Source organism: Aquila chrysaetos, chromosome 5, assembly GCF_900496995.4.
Source record: "Aquila chrysaetos chrysaetos chromosome 5, bAquChr1.4, whole genome shotgun sequence".
Lineage (NCBI taxonomy): Eukaryota > Metazoa > Chordata > Aves > Accipitriformes > Accipitridae > Aquila > Aquila chrysaetos.
In genome coordinates, this window is record NC_044008.1 from 68,214,928 (window position 1) to 68,234,482 (window position 19,555).

Sequence of the window (19,555 nt, forward strand, 5' to 3'; positions counted from 1 at the left end):
GGAGAAGGGTAGCCCTTCACCTGGCCCGGGTCGCTTTCCCCTCTTGGATGTTGTAGGGTGGGAAGTGTGCGGTTAGGCAGGTGGTAGACCTGCACAAGGTCCACGTTTGTGGAGCTGGGTTCTCGCAACAGCTACCCAAGCACGTGGACCTCTGTCTCCTTCCCCTCGCTCCCCGGGCAGCATGTACCCGATGTGGATAGGTGGAGCAAAAGCAGATCTGCAGAGCTGCCGGGGTTGAGGCAGACTTGTGGTGGTGGCCTGGCACTCTGCTGCTGCTGGTCCTGTACCCAAGCTGTGGACATACTCTGCTTTCTACTGTGCTCTGCAGGGCTCTTTGTGCATCCCTCATTCACATCTTTAAACCCCCAAATACCAACATGCTCTTGCTGTTGCAGCTGCCTGTTCCTAGCTCTGGTTGCCTGTAACCTTCTGAGGTTCCCATCTTCCTCAGGAAATAAGAGCCTCCAGCAAAGAATGAGATTGAAATGCCCCCCTGCTGCTGTTGCTCAGGGCTGTTACCAGCTACACCTGAGGCTCCCTGAACTCTTCTCCTGCCCCAAAGGGTTCTGGGGTCTGGTTCAAGCTGGGGTGAATTAGCTGGTGGGGTGACCACCGTGGGAGTGCAGGTGTCCTGTGGTTCCAGGCAGACACACAGGTCATGTTACACCCCTCTCTGAGCTTTGAATAATTAGTCAGAATTTTCAGATTTGGCCCAAATGTTTTGGAGGCTGAAGATACCCTGGGACATGCAGGCAATTGTGACAGATCCCAAGTCACCTCCTGAGTACTGGAGTGGTCTGGAGGGTGGCTTTGAGCCTGCCCGTGATACAGAAACTGTCCTGACCCCCCCAGCAGCCCACCGGTGAGCGCCCCAGCTGCAGCACAGACCTCCTCCCCACTTACCCTCGCCTGTGCAGGTGAAAGCAAAGCCGCATGTGTGGGGAGGCTGCAGAACCGTTGTAAACCGAGGCCATGCTGCCAGCATTCAGCTGCCTGGGAGTGTGTGCACAAGAGATAACATGTCTGCGAGGGTAAGGAGATAAGGTTTGGACTGGAAGGTTGGGAGCTTTTTCTTCTGAAGCTGAACTGTATGAAGACAAGGTGAAGGTATGCAGTGCACGGACACCACAATCGCCTCCAGGCAGAAGATTCCACCTGCCACCTGAGCAGGGACTGATTGCCCAGGTGACATCTTTCTTGTGGTTTGGAGTACTGGTGTGCACGGGTGTTGCAAGGAACTTAGCAGGAACTGGGGTGGTGGGTGTGCGTGGGGGCATGTGCAAACAGCAGGAGCTGTAGTTTAAAATGGAAAGATGCAAGGGCGGAATGTGGCCCTGGCCGGCTGCTGGCATGTGTCACAGCCCTTGTCACTGCAGAGGGAGGTGACATGGCTGTAGCAGCAGTGGGTGCCCCTCTCTGCTGGGTCCCAGGCTCACAGATGCCGGGAGCGCTGCACTGAGGTCTCTCTGCCAGGGAGGACTGCCATGCTCTGCTTGGGGACCCAGCCCTGGCAGAGGTGAGGATGCCATGAAGTTCCCTCAAAAGGCAAAAAAGGAGTGAAATCAAATTGTACATCGTATGTGTACCTGTGCACAGGCATTCACAGAAATGCACATTGCTCTGAACCTTGTCAGCCTCTTGCAAGTGTCTCCCTGTGCTGTCACTGCAGCGTTTCATCCTCTCCTGCTGTGCTTCGCAGCCCTCCCTGTCCCAAGGAGGGAGCAGCTCCAACCGTCCCCATCTTCTCCCCAGTGTGTGGCACAGCCAGCATGGCCAAGGACCAAGGGGCACCCACTGGGTGTCACTTTAAGAGCATGCCTGGATCGGAGCCCTGACCCGCCTCTGGGCTCAGCGTCACCATCTCCTCCTCCTCTGCACAGCTGAGTTTCTATTTCCTCGGCTTCTTTTGCTGGATTCTTTCCCCCATCACCCCAATCCCTGGCGCAGGCAGGATGGCATCGCCCATCTCGCAGAAGCTGGAGGAGAAGCTGGTGTGCTCCATCTGCCTGGAACTATTCAGGGTGCCCGTGACCTTGCCCTGCGGGCACAACTTCTGCAAGCGCTGCATCAGTGACCACTGGCAAAAGCAAGAGCGGGTGCCCGCTGGGGCCGAGAAGGGCTACACGTGCCCCGATTGCCGCAGGACCTTCGAGCGACGCCCAGAGCTGGAGAAGAATGTCACCCTGTGCAGCGTGGTGGAGGTGGCGCGGGATGGCGAGGCGCGGGTCTCGGGCGCAGAGAGGTGCGAGGTGGCCCGTGGTGAGCTGTGCCCGCAGCACGGGCGCCCGCTGGAGCTGTACTGCGAGGACGAGCGGCGGTGCATCTGCTGCGTCTGCACCGTCCGGCAGTGCCACCGGCACCAGCGGGTGCTCTTCGAGGAGGAGCGCTCTAAAAAGCAGGTGGGGATGATGGGTGGCAGGACTGGGGTGACGGGGGGGGGCAAGCAGGGGGAGTTGGAGCAGCTCGGACACGGCATGACGTCCACCTCCCGTGTCCCGTGCCCTGCTGTGGGGACATGGTGTGCCTCTGTGTGCCGAGCTGTGTCCAGCCTGAGCTGAACAGGGGGCTGGTACGGGCTTTGGCCAGGGAGATGCTACCAGCACCCGGCTGCTCCCTGAGAAACCAGGAGCTGTCTGGAGCAGCAGAGCGCTGGGTAAATCCAGCAGCACTGGATGAACGGTGCCATATGTGTTTGTGACCTCCCTGGTCTAGAGGAAACAGCTAAAAAAGGGGTGAAAGACAGCACAGGGTTTCAATTCTCAATGACCCTGGATGCAGCCTTTCCCTTCCCAAACCACCTCCTTCCCTGCAAGCCTTGTCCTGCAGCCCTGAGAGGGGTTTCAGGGGCTGGGTGGGCAGCAGCATGCTGCACCACAGGATGTTGGTGCCTTCCTTTGCAGGCCCTTTTGAAAGAGTCCCTGGAAAAAGCCGAGGAGGAATTGGAGAGGATTGAGCAGGCAATGCAGGAGCTGGATGAGCGAACGCGCAGCATCAAGGTAACACTGCTGCTGCCTCCGCACCGGGCATACGGGTGGAAGCACACTGGCTCTTATGGCTCTTTCTCATCCAGGACTCCTCTGAGGGGCTCAAATCAGTGATTCTGAGCAAATTCACCTTCCTGAGGAAAGCCCTTGAGGATTTCCAGTGTTGGACGGTGGCCAGGATTGAGCAAGAGCAGGCGGCGGCACTGGGGCGCGTGGGGGAGGACTGGAGCTTCCTGAAGGACCACCTGGACGCCCTCAGCCAGTACAGGGAGAGGGCTCAGTGCCTGCTGGCCTGCCCTGACCACAGGACCTTCCTCCAGGTACCATCCCGGCTCCGTGTCACTCCCCTCACCTGGGTGGTGCTGGCCCTGTGCCCTTTCAGTAAGGGCAGAGACATGGTTGACCCCTTCCCCGGGGGGGATGCATCCTCAGCCCAGCTCACAGATGTGATGGGGCTGTGGGGAGGAGCTGCTTTTGGAGGGGGTCCCTGAAAAGTTGGGGGGGGCGGTGCTGGATCAGAGCAGATGGTGCTGACTGCAGGGCCATGGGCAGCATCTCTCACCCCCAAACTGTTCAGCAAGGCTTCTCCACCACCAGCAAAACACAAAGTCCTATGGCATGGCCCCTCTGCTCCCCACAGCCTCACGCTCCCCTGGCGACTGTCCCCTGACCCCATGCACCAGCCGCAGCTAATGGCAGACGTTTTGGGGATGCCCCCATCACCCACTGGGGAGACGCGGCGTGTGCGGATGGGATTTGGAGCTTTCGATCCTCCCCAGGCCGGTGCATGGTTGTCTGTGTGTCTGTCTGCAGGAGTTTCCTCTGCTCCCATCTCCGGAGAGCCCAGAGGCACTGCTCCCCATGGAGTTTGATGTGGCCGCCATGGTCAAGCCCCTCATTGACATCCTCACTAACATCTCCAGGCTCCTGCTGGAGGACCTACCCAGCTCTGTGGCCCCAAAAGCCCCGGATCCTGTTGGCCAAGGTAACCTTCTTCTCACAGGGCCACCCCAAAGGGCTCCAAGTCATCCTGAACCACAGCCTGGCCCATGTCACCATGCTGGAGACACAGCTGCCAGGCACAGGGGGTTGGGATGGGGACACGCATCTATGGTTCAGCAGATGGGTATCAATGGGATGGAACGAGCTGGGTGGCTACCCTGTGGCCCCTCCTTGGTGGCAATGCCAAGCCGCGGTGACACGTGTCCGCTCCCAGGCTTAGATACAATGGACTTCCTCCTTCTCCCATCAAAGCCAGGAAGGAACAGGTTTTTGGGTGGCATCGCTCAAAATGCCTGTCCCCATCCTCCACAGGACCGGTGCATCTCCAGGAACCGGCGGTGAAGGTGGTGGCTCCTCTCCCCGAGTGCCAGCTCCGAGCTGAGCTTCTGAAGGGTGAGGAGCATGTGGGGGTCTGGCAGGACAGCACCCTGCTGGGGTCCCCAGCAGGCAGAGAATTCACTGAGCCGGGCTCTTCCCTGGGAGGAGGGTGGTCGTGGCTGCAGGGACAGGGACTCCTTCCCTGGCTCTCCCAATCCCTCTCCCCAGATACAGAGAAGGGTGGTGCAGGGCCAGGGCAGATGGGCTGGGGGACACTGCATGGCCAGGAAAGGACTCATTAGGGGGATTAGTGGCACCAGGGAACACTTTCCCATGGAAACTGGGGCTGTCGGTGCCCAGCACTGGATCAGTTGCTGCCCCGGATCTTGTCCTGTCTCCTTCCCTCCTTTTCACCCACCTTGGGCATCTCGCCTGGGCCCGAGCAACATGCCTGTTGCTGACAACACATTTAGACGCAGCGCTTTCCCGCAGGCAGGCAATGCCAGCAGCTGGCAAGGGAGCACTCACAGGGAGGTGTCGTGGGCTGCCCCAGCTGCCCTGCATTGCACAGCACCAGTCCAGACCCCTGCCTGCAGACCCCTGCCTGCAGACCCCTGCCTGCAGTCATTGCTCTCTACCCAGGGATATGTCCCCAGTGCTCCCAGCCACAGTCCTTCATGTCCCCTTCCCTCCCTGGGGCCATCCCACACCCATTCCTTTGGGATTTCCTCAGTGCTCCTTTTCCCATCTCCTCCCTGTTAGGAAGAGGGTTGGATAATGTTTAGGGTATGTTGGTCATGTCACTCTTGCCAGGGAGGCAATTGATGCCTATGGGACCTGTAAGGATTCCTTTCATTAGGTCCCACAAAGCATTCTCAGGGTTATTAATAGGAAAACAAAATGTTATTTATAGGCAGCAGGCATGAGCCCAGCATAGCTGGCCAGGCTGGGTTGTTGTGGGAGGAAGGTGAGGTGCTGGTGGCTGGCGAGTGCCCACGGCAGGGGGAGTTATCGCAGCCCGTGCAGAGGAGAGTAGCTTCTCGCAATACCATATTTGCTCACTTAATGCCTGGTTTTCTCCCTCTCTCCCCACCCACGCTCATATTTTTTGCTCTTAAAACCAAGCACATCTCTTCCAAAATGACCACGGAGCCACCACTGCTTGCTGGCTGTGAGCTGGGCTGTGCAAGGACTGCATGAAGTGTTGTGTCTTGGAGCCTCGCCAGCTATTTCTGGGCTGTTTCCGTTCCTTCTAGCAGGCGGGTGGGCAGGTATCGCATCTCACCCGACTCCCCTTCTCCTCCAAGCATGCTGTAACTTGTTCCCTTCTATTTTGGGAGCCAGCGCTACGCAGTTTAAACCACATCACTATTGAGGGGGGGTTCACACCAAGGGCGTAAAGGTCTGATGAAGCATTTCAGCCCCATCCATGCCATTACTCTCCCCAGACCACCGCAACCTGACCTTCGATCCCAAGACGGCCAACAAGTACCTGGAGCTGTCAAAAGGTAACCAGAAAGCCAAGCACTGCCCCGGCGCCGTCTGCGGGCAGCAGGAGCAGGGATCCCGCTTCAAGCCCTGGCAGGTTCTGTGCACGCAGGGCTACAGCCATGGCCACCACTACTGGGAGGTGAAGATCTCCAGCCACTCCGTCATCCTGGGGGTGACCTACCACGGTCTCCCCAGAGAGCAGCAGCAGGGCCACAAGTTCAACATCGGGCTGGACGGGGGCTCGTGGGGGCTGCAGGTGCGGGAGGATTGTTACCTGGCCTGGCACAAGGGCCAGGCGGAGAAAATTCAGGAGCAGCTGTATAAGAACCTGGGGGTCAGCCTGGATTACAGCAAGGGGGTCCTCTCCTTCTACGGCCTCGGGGAGAGGATGCAGCTCATCTACTCCTTCCACAATGTCTTCACCCAGCCCCTCTATCCTGTCTTTTGGCTGTGCGAGGGGCGAGCGGTGACGCTGGGCCAGAGGGACTAAGATGGAGCTGCCGCGCTGCTCCGTTAGCTGGGCTGGCAAGCCCCAGGCTGGTGCCGTAGCTGAGCCACAGCCAGCGGCTGTCATGGTGCGAGTGCAACCCCAATGCCGAGGCAGGAGTAGGGTGCGGTGTTTTAATGAGAGCTGATGAGGACAGATGTGCAAATTAACCCACTCGAATTTGCATATGCAAATATCACTCTGGTGACAAAAGTTAGGGCAGGGAAAGGACGCAGGGTTAAGGGCTGTGCCCTCGTGGTGGGGATGAAGCCCCCGGTCACTGTGCGTGGGGGCACGTGTGGGTGCCTGTCGCTGCAGATGAGGCAAGGGTGGGGGATAGGGAGGGTGCAAGAATGAGGTTTTTCCTCTTTCTCCCATCCTGGCCTGGGGGAGATTTGGGGAGAGGGGTACTCTGGAGGGGGTTGCTGCAGCCACGGAGTGCTGTGCTCCCCCAGCCCCACATGCAGGCAGGTCCTGCTCCCCCTCCCTGTCCCCTCTTGCTGCTCTCGGACGTAGCAGAGCTACTTTTTGGGGTGTCACACTGCAGTTGCTCTTTGTACAAAGCTGCTTTGCCCAATAAAGCTCTGTTTTCCTACCGCTTTGACCTCAGTGCTGGTGGGAGCCGTGGGGACCAAGCAGCACTGGGAGGGGGTAAGCTGTGTGCTCCTGCTCCCGCACCCATCCTTGCAGGGCCCCATCCTGCCCCTCCACATCCTCGTGGGGCCGGCAGCAGGGACCAGCCTCATGTAGTGACCAGCTGGCGGCAGAACTAGAAGGTGCTTTATTTATAGTAGCACTGCAATAAGGAAACCTGGTTTCCTACAGCTCTGCCCCAAGGTTGATCTGGCGCAGAAGAAAATCCAAAGCTTTGATTGAAGCTTTTCCAAGGGCGAGGCCTCAGGTCCGGCATCTCCCCCCACTCCCACGGGGATGCTGGTGAGGACTAATGGGGCGAAACTGGGCACTGGCTTCAAAGGTGCTGGGGAGGTGCAGGCATACACATGGGGAATGAATCACGTCAACTTGTTTCCTTTGGGGAAAAAAGGCTTAAAAGGATCAATCCCCTTCTTCAAGGACAGATGCGATTTGTCCTGCCGTGCTTCCTCCTTCACTCCACACCTCCCTGCTCTTCCCAGTCCCATCCTTGGGTAGGAACTTGGGCTGGCATGGATGAAAAATCATCTGTGTACCTTGCACAGGAGCTGTCCAGAGATCCCATGTTTACCAAGCAGCTCCCCATACAGAAAGCGCTTTGGTGTCTCCCCATCCCTGCCTGGTGCCTTCTGGCTACTGCCGGGCCCTGGAGGAAGAGGGGACAGGGGCTGAGCCAGGACCTGGGCACTGCAGCCCTTCTTGGCTATGGGAATGGCTGACATGGGTCCATGGGCACAAAGACTGGCAGGAAAGCATCTGCACCTCTGTACTGGGGGGGGGGAGCTCAGGACCCTCCATGTGGCCCCAGGGTGAGGAGCAGCTCTTAGCCGGCAGTGGGGTGGCAACAGGTTCTGGGGCAGCAGTTCCTGGGAGGTGGGGGATGCTCACGGGAGGCAGCAGACCCCCGGGAAGGGGATTGGAATGGGCTGGCAACAGCTTCCCTGGACAGGAGATTTGGGGGGGGGGGGGGGGTGTGTGTGTGCAGCAGCTACCCCTGGGGGTAGCAGCACCCCGGGGAGGGTCCAGATCCCAGCGGGGCCGATCCTTTAGGAGGTCGTAGACCCTGGGTGGGAAGGCAGTACATCCTCAGCAGGGTGGCATCCCCCCCGGGGGTGTGGGCAGATCTCCCAGAAAGGCAGCAGATGCCGGGAAGAGGGGACCTGATGCCCTGCGGGGGGGGGAGCAGATCCCCGGGAGTGAGACACACACCCCCACCCCCCGGGGGGCGGGTGATGGAGACCGGGTTTGGGGGGGGGGGGGTCAGGCCCCCCGGGAGGCAGCAGACCCCCAGCAACGGCGGGGAGCGGAGCCCCGGCGCGGCGGCAGCTCCGGGCGCGGGGAGGCGGAGCGGGCGGGCGGGGCGCGGTGACCGCCCGCCTCCCGCCGGGGCTGGGGCCGGGGCCGGGGCTGGGGCCGGGGCCGGGGCCGGGGCCGGGGCCGGCTGATCGGGGCGTTCAGGGATGGAGACCGCGCCCGGGAGAGCCCCGCCGTCCTCCGCCGAGGCGTTGCGGTTGGCGCTGGCGGCTCCGGGGCTGCCCGACGGCCCCTTCGGTTGCCCCATCTGCCTCGATCTCCTGAAGGACCCGGTGACGGTACCGTGCGGGCACAACTTCTGCCAGGGCTGCCTGGGGGCGCTCCGTCAACGGCCGGGCCCCCCCGACGGCGGCGGCGGGGCGGGCGGGGCCGCCCGCTGCCCGCTCTGCCAGGAGCCCGTCCCCGCAGCCTTACGGCTCCGCAAGAACCGCGCCCTCTGCGAGGTGTTACCGCTGCTGGCGGCCGCCGCCGCCGCTTCGTCCCCCCCGTCCCCAGCCGCCGGGTCCCCGATGGCACCGGGAGCCGAGGAAGAGGATGCGGCGGGGGAGGAAGGAACGGCCGTGCTGTGCGACGTGTGCCCGCCGGGGTCGCGGGTGGCGGCGGCGCGATCGTGCCTGGTTTGCTTGGCCTCCTTCTGCGGAGCCCACCTGGAGCCCCACCGCCGAGCCCCCGCCTTCCGTGCCCACCGCCTGGTAGCCCCGCTGCGGCGGCTGGAGGAGGGTCTCTGTCCCCGCCACCTCCAGCCCCTCGACGGCTTCTGCCGCGCCGAGCAAACCTGCGTCTGCGCCCGCTGCCGCGCCCACGAGCATCGCGCCCACGACGTGGTGCCCCTCGAGCGGGAGCGCGAGCATAAGGAGGTGCGTGGGCTGGGGTGGGGGTCCCCGCGGGGGGATAGACCCGGCAGGGGCTGTGCCGGGTGGGGAGGGATGAGGCGGGCTGGGTGGGGAGGGCGCCGCACCCGTGTCCCCACGCAGGACCTAAGCCTGCCATGGGGGGCGTCTGTATGGGGTGCAGTGCTGGCGGGGCATCTTGGACGGGGTGGGAGGGGTGCGTGCTGCGCCCGTGTCCCCACGGGGGACCTAATCCCTGCGTGGGGGGCGTGTAGGTGTGGCACTGGTGGGACTCCGTGTGTGGGGTGGGTGCTGCAGCCTTGTCCCCACGGGGGAATCCCACCCTGGTGCAGAGGGACGGGGTGCTGTGCCATCAGGGCACCCTGCGGGGTGAGGACAGGATGGGCAGCCTGGTACAGGCATTAGGGGCAGGCCCACTGCCAGCTAGCCCGTGGGGTCTGGTCCCGCTGCGGGGCCGAACTTTGCAGTCCCCGTGGGTGCAGGGCTAGGGGCGAGGGCGCCTGGGACACCCTGCGGTAGCCGCCCCCGCGGTCACGGGGTACCCGTCTTCTCCGTCTTGTTCCCACAGCTTCGTCAAGGCGGTTTTTCTCCATGCGCTGGCAGCCTGCCCAGCCGCTGCTCCCGCTCCACCAGCCCTTTGTGTCCTGGCGTTTTGGCAGCGGGGTTTTTTCCGTCACTCCCATTCCCAGATGCGGCTGAGTCACCTCCCAAATTCGCACCCACGAGCCTCCCCGGGAGCTGGAGCTCCAAGCCTGGCACAGTGCTGCCTTCCTGGGCACTGCTGCCTTGAGTGTGTGGGGCCTCTGCGGGGCTGCAGGCAGATGGGAGCCTGCAAGGCTCATGGCGTGGTGGCATCCCTGTGTTGGCATGGAGCATTTGGGGACCTTGCGGGAGTTTGCTTTTTCCGGGGGAGAGCCCAGGGGCTGCAGATGCGCTGGCAAGGAGCACAGCGGCAGCCCCAAGCCAGCTCCCACTCCATCATAGGCTCTTGGAGCTGCAGGAAAACCCTTTTGCCGGCATTATTAGTCATCAGGTACCTTAAAATAGAAAGCGCCTGTGATCCCAGCCCTGAGGAGCTGCCGGGCCTCAGCAGGCGCTGCTTAAAGTCGCCTGCACAGCCTCTGCAGCCGCTCTCTGCCCCTGCCCTCATGGTGTGGGGTGGGAAGGATGGATGGGGAAAGCGTCTGTCCCCCCCCTCACCGGGCATGAGCGCCGCAGGGAGCTGGGGCTGAGCGTTGAGGTGGGGAGCTGCCCCAGTTGGGGAGTGCAATGCTCTCCTGGCTCCCGAGGGACCCGTCCTCGTGATGGGCAATGGCTGGCGCTAACAATACCATGTCAGGAAACGCCGCATTCGGACGGTGCTTCCTTTGCAGCCACGCAGCACCCCGTGCTCCTGAGCTGGTTTGCTTTGCTCCTAATGAGAAATGTCCAGGGGACTCAGCGCTGCGTTTCTGAGTGCTCCGGGTCTGCCTTTCAGCTTCCGCACCAGTCCCAGGTAGATTTTTCCCAGCTTTGGGACGCACACAAATAGCACGCGCCTTAGCTGCGCTTGCTGCAATTGCTGCCTGATGGTTTTGCTTTCGAATTCCTATTTTGTTTGGTTTCCGCTGGGACTGGGGTGGGGACCGTGGAGATGGGCACGACCCTTTGCAGCCTGTCTGCTCCTTTAGTTTTCCGTCCGAGTGAGAAAGGATGTTTGCAAGTTGGATGTTGCAGGGGAGGAAAACAGGAAAACAACGCGCGTTTCCCCTTGCACCCTTCACCTGAAGCCTGATAGCGAGGTCACGGTCAGAAAGGGGGCTGTGGGTTGAACTTAGGGAGAGGCTGGGTCCCCTGCGCCTCCCTGCCGCCAGGATCAGGGGCAGAGCTCAGCGTTTGTCCTTCGTGTCCGCAGGCCCAACAAGCCAAATTCCTCAGCGATGTGGAGAACGAGCTGGAGGAGCTGGCAGTCACCATCGCGCAGGCCAAGAAGATGGTGGAGCTCATTAAGGTGACTCTGCGGTGGCTTCGCTCCGTTAGCGCGGCTCTGCTGGGCCAGGGAGTGGAGGTGAAGGGGCCGTGAGCTTTTGGGGTGTGTGGTGTGTACAGGTGGTGCTCACAGGGGAGCAAGCGCTCCGTAAAATGATGGTGGCCCTGGCAAGGATCCCTGAGGATTCTTGCTCCTCATCTCTGCTAAGCCTCGCAGTATCTCTGGTTGCTTTCGTTTGCAACCTGGAAGGAGGAACAGGGCAAGGACCATGCCAGGGCATCTGCTGGCTCTTGCACCTTCTCTCCCCAGGCTCACGGGGGTTTTGGTCCCCTTTGGTCCTTGTGCAAACACGTCACTTCACCGTCTGGGGACACGAGACGTGGTGGAGCAGTAAGCAGCCGTGTCCAGCCAGGTCCCTTGACACCTGGGTTGTAAAATGCTCTGAGCTCTTGGGTGAAGGGGGTTACGGGGTGTCAGGGGGACCCTGCAGAGCTGAGAACTGGGTGCTGGGCAGGGGACAAGGGTGCTCTCCCGCACCGTTGCCTGCGGGACGTGACCCTGACCCCTCTCTCTCTCTGCGCTCAGGGTGCTGCCACGAAGGAGAGGGAAAGAGTCGAGAAGCTCTTTGCAGAAACCTCTGAGGTCCTGGCGACCTTCCAGAAGGAGGTGGCCGGTTTCATCGAGGATGGGGAGCGCTCCATGCTGGGGGAGGCTGAGGCCGATCTCCGCTGGAAGGAGGAGAGACGAGCCAAGCTGGCCCAGTGCAAGCAAAACCTGGAGAACGTCCCCAGCACCGACACCATCTACTTCCTCCAGGTGCCTGGGTGGGATGGGGCGAGGAGAAGGAGCTGATAACATTGTCTTTTTGCGGTTTTGTCCCATTTCACATGGAGCTGGGTGCCAGGAGCCCTGGGATGTGAGGGCTACAGAGTCTCACTCCTGTTGGCACAGGTCTCCCCTCCCCACTCCTGGGGGGGACTGGGCGGCCAAGACTTTTTCCTCCATCACCCCCACCTCCATCCTGGCCATGACTTGGGAGAAGCTGTTGTGTTGCCCAGGCTGGGTACCTTGGTGTGGGGGGCAGAGAGCGAGAAGTTGGGGTGACCCACTGCCCCCATCCAGCATCCCACCCTCCCCGGCAGCCCAGCGAAAGGAGACCTTTTTGGGAGGCGATACTGCTCCACGCGAGGTGGGCATGGTCTGGGTCCAGGTTTGAAAGGGAGCGAAGACAAGGCGCCAGGAATGCGCGGCCAGGAAAGCGCTCTCCTCCCTTATGCAAGGCCGTCCTTGGGCCAAGTCCTGCGAGCTGCCAGTTCCCAAATCCTCCGGGGCAGGGTGGGGTTGCGGAACAAGAGACAACTTTGGCTTGTTTGAAACCTCCTGAAACTCTGTCTTTTTGGCTCAGGAATTTCAGGCCTTAAAAGTAGCCATGGAAGAAAACCTCTCCCCGGCTCTGAGCTTCCAGAATGAGCTGAACTTCACCAAATGTACCCAAGCCATGGGCGCTGTGAAGGATGTGCTGTCCGCTGCCTGCAAAAACCAGTGGGATCACTTGCAGGGGAAAGGAATTGATGGGCTGAGTTTCCAGGAGATGGAGGAAGGTTTGTGTTCACCCAGCCCCTCTGCCCGCAGGTCATCCCGTCACCCTCCATCCTCCCCGCGTAGGTGGGAGATGCCTGCAGGCTCGATGGCTCCTGCGAGTGCTGGCCCCACTCCCTTCAGCCTTGGAAGCTGCCCGGCACGGTTGCACTGCACGTTGCACAATCCCTGTCTGGGCTTACGCCTCGTCTTTGAGGTTTTATGAATTTTTCCACGGAGACCGGAGACTGGAGAGGCAATAAACAGCCTGGGAGTTAGGCAGGGCCCTGCGGGAGGGGGCAAGTGGCCAAAGTGGCCTCCTGTGAAAGGGAACTCTTTCTTCCCAGGATAGATGATCCTCTTCATCGGGCAGGCTGTGGTCTTCCAAATCTGCCAGGGTTAGAAAACCACCGCAGCAGCTTTCTCCCGCGCTCTCTCATTTAGCCTGAGCTCTCTCCTCTCTCTCATTTTCTTGGATGCCCGTGGGAATTGCAGCCGGTTCCTTGCCCCCCCCGCCCATCTCCCTGGGGTGGCAAAGGTGGCATCTGTCCTTTCCCATGTCCGAGCCGGCAGGAATGTGCAGGGGGAGCTGGGGATGCTGGCTGGGGCCTCGGGGGCCACAGCAGCTGGGTACCATCAGGCTGTCGGCCGGGGGGGCGATGCTCCAGTAACACCCTTGTTTGTGGCATCGGTTTCTTTGCTGATGACAAACCCTTCTGTCCCTGTCTCTGCAGCGTTGGCTGAGTCCCGATTTCCAGACAAGTCAAACAATCCCGCCTGCCTGGAGAGCCGTGATTACTTCCTGAAATGTAAGCGAGGGACTTTTGCTTTGACAGTTGTTGCTAAGGTCCATCTTCCCTTTCCTCTCTCCTGGGCAGCCGGCTCCTTCCCGCATGCCCGGCTGGCACTGGTCCCGAGCCGACGGCTGGCCGGAGCACTGCCGCCATTGGAGGAAATATTGCTCAGCTAACAAGGAAGCCTCCTTGCTTTCCTGACAACAATCATAATCTGTTTAGGTGATATTTTTTTTCCCTTGTCTGTGGTTCTGTTAGGCCAGCTGCCAGGGAGCCTGCTGCTGTACTGTGTAATTTTGCTGCTTTCCAGCCCTTGACAAATTGGATCCTCTGTTAGATCAGAGTTTGTGCATCAGCCTTGTTTGCTGCAGAGCAGCAGTCTGATGAGGGTCAGCTTCAGCAGCAGCAAGCAGAAGGATAATTCAGTGGCTGAGCAGAGACAGTGGGGCAAAAGGGGCTGAGGCTGGGGGGTGCAGGGCTGGGCTTGGGCTCTAACACCCCACATGTCCCCTCCCAGCCTTACAGGGGATGTGGGGTCACCTACTGAGATGGCCACAGTGGACAAGATCTGCCTTGGTGGCACCGATGCACCCTGCTGGGAGCCGGGCAGCAAAGCATGGGCTCAAGCGAGGTGTGCTGTGCTGCTGCTGTAGGATTTGGACACGCCATGGGTTCAGACCTGCAACGCAATCGGCAGCGATACATGTCCAGGGCTGTTCCCGCTGGACATGCCCTCTGTTTGGGATCCAGCGGCAGTTTTCACGTGGCCCCACATGCTGGGGGCTGCCTCTGCTCCCATGGGAGCCATAGGGCAGTGAGAGCTGACCGCAAGGAGCAGTTGGTTTGTAGCCATGATGTGCCTGGCTGTTCTCCTGTCTTCTTGGGGTCCCTCCCTGCTGTGTTTGTCTGTGGTTGCCTGAAACCTGCTTTTATATGGGATGTTCCTACTACCACTCTACCTACATTCTCCAATGTCTGATATCATGGTTGGAGCTCATTGAGCAGCTCCTCTGCTCTCTCCTTTGCCCAGTCACCTGTATTCATCCTGCTTATGGCAGTGTCATCTCTTTCAGCTCCTTATCCTCATCAGCTGAAATTGGCCGTGGGATTTAAAAGCATGGGGACAGAGTGATGGTGGAAGTCAGAAAGGATCGTGCTCATCACCGAAGGCTGGAGCAGGGGATCAGAGCGGGGAGGGCTGGGGGGATTTCCTCCTGTTTCCCTCCTCATCCTCATGTCCCTTCTTGCCCCACACAGTTGCCTTCATCATTGACCTGGACAGCGACACGGCTGACAAGTTCATCCAGCTGTTTGGCACCAAAGGGGCCAAGCGGGTGCTGTGCCCCATCCCCTACCCGGAGAGCCCGACCCGGTTCATCAACTGTGAGCAGGTGCTGGGAGTGAACCTCATGAACCGGGGCAACTACTACTGGGAGGTGGAGCTCATCGATGGCTGGGTCAGCATCGGTGTCATCGCTGAGGACTTTGACCCCCGGGAGTCCTACAACCGCGGCCGGCTGGGGCGGAACGAGAAGTCCTGCTGCCTGCAGTGGAACGGACAGAACTACGTGGCCTGGTTTGGTGGCTTTGAGTCCGTCATCCAACAGCCATTTTTCCACACAATCGGGGTCTTCCTGGAGTATTCGGAGAAGGCCCTGACCTTCTATGGAGTCAAGGACTCCAAGATGACCTGCCTGCAGCAGCTCAAGGTCTCCCATTTTGCCAAGGGTCAGTTCGACCCGTTCCAGAACAAGATCAACCACCAATTCGCCTCTCTTTTCTTGTGCAAGCTGAAACCAGCCTTCTTCCTGGAAAGCGTCGATGCCCACCTGCAGATCGGGCCACTGAAGAAAGATTGCGTTTCGGTGCTAAAGCGTAGGTAACTGCCCAGAGAGCGGGAGCACGGGAAGACCCAGAAAAGTCTCTCCTGCAGTGTATTGCCGCCGTCATGGCTTCCCTTTGGTAGCGTTGTATTTCTCTGTGGCAGCCCTCCCTCCTCGCTCTGTGCTGTTTGTGACCCAGGGGTGGATGAAGCCGTCTGGCGGGCAGAGCCGCGGGCTGGGAGCCAGGAGGTAGCTGGATCCGAGTGCTGGCTCTGCCGCTGGGCTGCTGAGCGAACTTGGGTGAGTCTCTGTGCTGCTGCCTGCCCCTCAGTTTCCCTTTCTGGACATCAGGGACTGCAACACAGCCTTTCTTGGTAAAATGCATTGCTCAGGAGAAGTGCCGTGTAAATTTGCATCTGTATCTTGGCCAGCTGCCGGGCTGCCCGGTCCCTCTCCTTAATATCTGCTCACACTGCCCTGGCATCTTGCACTGATGCTCTGCTTTGTGCCTTATCTTGGTCTCTGTGTCGCTGCTGCTTTTTTAAGCGCTGGCTCATCGACACCTTCTGCATGCTCCTTATGAAGTGCCTTTGAAGTAGCAAGCCCAGCATGGACTGGGGGAACCCCCAAAGCAGATGCGGTTGCTTCCCCGGTGCCCGCATCACCGTTGTGCCTTGGTGTGGGTGAGCAGGGTGCTCCAGGGTGGTTGCGATGCGGAGGAGCCTGGCTCGGTGCAGGGGCGATGCTGCGGTGACACAGTACCTGTCCTTGAAGGGCTGACCACCCATTAGTACTGCAAATGTGAAATGAGGATCTTTGCCCTCCCTTGCGCTGCAGGCGCTAGATATTTTGAATGCTGCTCTGTGGCCAGGTTCATTTGGGAAAAGCCATGGTCCCGCATGTGTTGAAGCCCCATGGCCATGGGGCTGTTCCCCACCGCAGCCAAAAATCCCGGCTGGGAAAGGGGAGAAACCTCCTGCTGAGAAGCAGCGGCACCATTCCTGCCTTGAGATGGTGAAGCGAGCAGCACAGAACAGTTTTGAGGATGTGCTTTTAGTAAACACGTTCTTTGGGAACTGCTTATCAAAGCTTTACAGCCAAATTCCGCCCCCCGCGTTTTAGATGACCCTACGATTTTAGGGGATTTTAATACTGTTAAACTCCCAACTCTTACAGTACCCTGGGCACACTTGAGCTGTAAATATACCCCTTAGCTTAGTGAGTTTTTTAAGTGACAAAGAGGTGCTGTGAGTATGTCCCAGAGGTAGATGGTCTGTTTTAGGCACAGCTGTGAAAGCATTGATAAAAAGTGCAGCATCAGTCAGTTATTAAATGACTCGTTAGACTCTGGCAATAAGTAACAATTAACAAAAAATACTCTCAAGCAAGTGTCCTCTCCAGGAAAGGTGGAAACTTGAGGCTGAGAGCCCAAAATGCCAGTTCACGTGTCCTAAGGGAGCTTTTCCAGAAGAAAAATACAGAAATACCGCCTGTAAGGGTGGCACAGTGCAGTCCCTGTCTCAGCACAGTGTGCCTTTCCACAAGTTTATTTTTTCTGGGATTAGTTTGCTACCTACCTCCCGAAGCTTGCTTTACGGAATCATAGTGCTGTGTAATATATACCTAGAGAGAAAATATATTGGGTCAGGTTCTTCACTGGCGTGAGTGAGTCAGTGATGACGCATCAACGGTCAACAGGGATGGAAAATGGCCCATTTAGCTAAATATATGAAATATATATATAGTCCCCAAAGGATAAGCTAGAAATCATAGTAGTATATTCAAGGGGAGCCAAGGGAAAATAGTGAGCATGAATAAAAAGGCAGCCACAAAGCTGAGGCGTTTAAAGTTAAAGCCATATTTACATAAACACCAAGGCTTAAAGAGCTCCTTTACTCTAACTTGTTTGCGAGCGCTGTCAGCTCCTGCTGGCGCGGGAAGAGGTGCCCATCCACAGCAAACGGTCGCTGCTGTGGGCTCTCATTTGAGGGGCTGAAGGGTCCGAATGCAGCTCCCCCTCCCCAGGGCAGGGCTGGTGAGTTGGTGTGGGAGGGGGACTGCTGGGATGTGTCTGCAAATCCCTTCTCTTCCTCCTCCTCCGCATGTGGTGACTCCTGAAATGCTGCAGGCGGTGGGAAAAGGAGAGGTAGGGCTTCCAGAGTGAAATCTTCGGATGAAATCTTGGCCTTTCCCGGCCAGTGGGAATGCTGCCCAGACTTCTGTCCAGATGGGAGTTCGCTCCCCGTGTCCTGAGCTCCTACCTCAAAACCGCTTTTTTTGGCTCGTGCCAGTCACTCTCCTGCAAAACTCGGCCTTTGCACAAGATGTCAGCGCTGACATAGCGCAGGCGTTGCTGCTGTTTTGCTAACACTGGAGAGGACTTGGTATCAGAAATGCCTTACCAGATAAGAAAGGTAGAGACGTGCAACAGCCCGTGCGTGGTCACATCCCGAGAGGAAGAGGAAGGTAACCTTGATCTCTGCTGCACGCCTGCAGGAAGAGTTCTCACATGCAGGCTCCCATCTCGGCTCTATCTGCGCCCTAAATCTCATTTATTCAGGCAAAACTCCCACCGTTCGCAGCAAGGAGTTTTGCCAGAGTAAATACAGCAGTTCTGGGCCTTTACCCCATTTCATTTTGCTGTAGGCGGATTGATTGCTCTATGGGGAAACCCATGCTCGATCCACGCATCCCTCCCTTCTCTGTGTTGCCCAATGCACAGACGCAAGTCTCTGACCTCCTTCAGGGTTTGGGATGGTTCGGAGGGATCCTATCTTTCCCTTTCCATCCTGTAACCACATGGGAGCAGCTCAGGAGGACATGTCTGGTGTTTGGGCTTTGCTTCTGGTTGTGCCATAGCTTTTGCTTAATCCACCTCTGCCCCGAGAGCTGGGATGCTGATACACAGCTTTATGGTGGGTTTTGAGGGCTCCTGTGGATGCGATGCAGTTGGGAAGTGCTACCCAACCTTCTCCTTCCTGCTGCTTACTTTTATCCTGGTTGGAATCTCTGTAAATCCTTATGGTTTAGGGCATAAAGCAAATTCTGACTGATTTAAGATGGGAGCGATCCCTCTGAGGTGTTGGACCAGAGCTTGCTCTGTGTTGCCAATAATTTGGGGTGTAAACTGGAATGATTAGGAAATGTGCACTATGCTAGCTCTGGATTGCTGATTTTGCTGCCAACGAAGGGCTAAATGCGGCGTGTGATGAGTTTAGATGGATAGATAGCACTTGGCAATTTAAACAGCCTTTCCGTGTTTCCTTGAGTTATTTCTGCTGTCACAGAGTGTTCCTCTTTTTAATTAGGATTTTTTAAATATAGTTACTGTAGAGTATTTTACAGTGTGTGAAAAAACTGTAACAGAATAATATAATGATGTTAGAGACTATGATTTGCCATTAAATATTATACAGACATCGCTCTGGGTTGTCTTTCCTTTAAATACCAAACTGTTAGAGTTGTCCCATTATCTCATGTTTACTTTTCTGTGTCCTGTACATCTGGCATAAAATAACACAGATTTTATTTTCCAAGTGTGTCTAAGGGAATTGTGCCAAATACACATTTTTATTGCTTGACTGTAAAAGGAGCGGAAGAATCCTAAAATCCAATAACAATATTGTCAGTCCTGGGCAATTCAAAACAATGAATTGTCTCAGTTCTCTCTTCTACCTCTGTCCTCAGCTTAGAAATAACAAAGATGAACAGATTAGGCACTTTTTCCTTAGTGTTTTCAGTTTTTAGAGTATAAATTTCCAAGGTTTTCTATGTGACGAGGAGGTCTAGAGCTCCCCATGCACGCCGGCACTTACACCGGCACCTTTTTTAAATGAAGGCTGCATTTCTTAATACCAAATGTCAGCTGGAGCTAGGAGAAAAACATTATTCAGCGAGTCTTAGTTCCTGCGAGGTGGCAGTGTTTCAGCTGGGCGCTTTGGTGGAAGCCGAGTGGATGTCTGCTACTGACTTTAATAGGAGAGGAATCAGGACTGTTTGTTACAACCATTTCTTAAAAGGGAAACTTACAGCTTATTGAAAAAGCGGATATGAAAAGCACAAACTTGCTCTTTTCTTGCCAAGAACCGTACAGATTATGTCACTGCATTTATTTAAATCTGGTTTCCATTATTTAGTTTTTCTGGTTTTCCCCCCACACCCCATCTGGTTCTCAGGCACTCAGACAGGGCTGGGCTGCAAATCCTGCAGGGAAAAGCTCAAATCCATATAAAAAGATACTATTTAGGATAATATATGCTCTTAACATATAGTTGTATATTGTTCATATAC

At 57.7% G+C, this 19,555-nt stretch overlaps 2 protein-coding genes across 3 annotated transcripts; both read left to right on the forward strand.

The window, feature by feature from the left end:
- Positions 1–32: 32 nt before the first annotated feature.
- Positions 33–6,877, forward strand: TRIM65 (tripartite motif containing 65). Of its 2 annotated transcripts, XM_030013356.2 has the most exons (7): positions 33–1,185; positions 1,670–2,399; positions 2,901–2,996; positions 3,071–3,304; positions 3,798–3,969; positions 4,299–4,379; positions 5,753–6,877. In XM_030013356.2, the coding sequence occupies exons 2-7, from the start codon at positions 1,953–1,955 to the stop codon at positions 6,283–6,285; spliced, it is 1,563 nt and encodes a 520-aa protein (XP_029869216.1). In that variant the 5' UTR covers positions 33–1,185; positions 1,670–1,952; the 3' UTR covers positions 6,286–6,877. The 2 variants fall into 2 exon arrangements, with proteins under 2 accessions (XP_029869216.1, XP_029869217.1); XM_030013357.2 differs by lacking the exon at positions 4,299–4,379 and having other exon boundaries at positions 33–2,399.
- Positions 6,878–8,359: 1,482 nt separating this feature from the next.
- On the forward strand, positions 8,360–18,684 carry TRIM47 (tripartite motif containing 47). Its single transcript, XM_030013355.2, has 6 exons — positions 8,360–9,107; positions 10,996–11,091; positions 11,656–11,886; positions 12,476–12,671; positions 13,383–13,457; positions 14,700–18,684. The coding sequence occupies exons 1-6, from the start codon at positions 8,397–8,399 to the stop codon at positions 15,323–15,325; spliced, it is 1,935 nt and encodes a 644-aa protein (XP_029869215.1). The 5' UTR covers positions 8,360–8,396; the 3' UTR covers positions 15,326–18,684.
- The last annotated feature ends 871 nt before the right edge of the window (positions 18,685–19,555 follow it).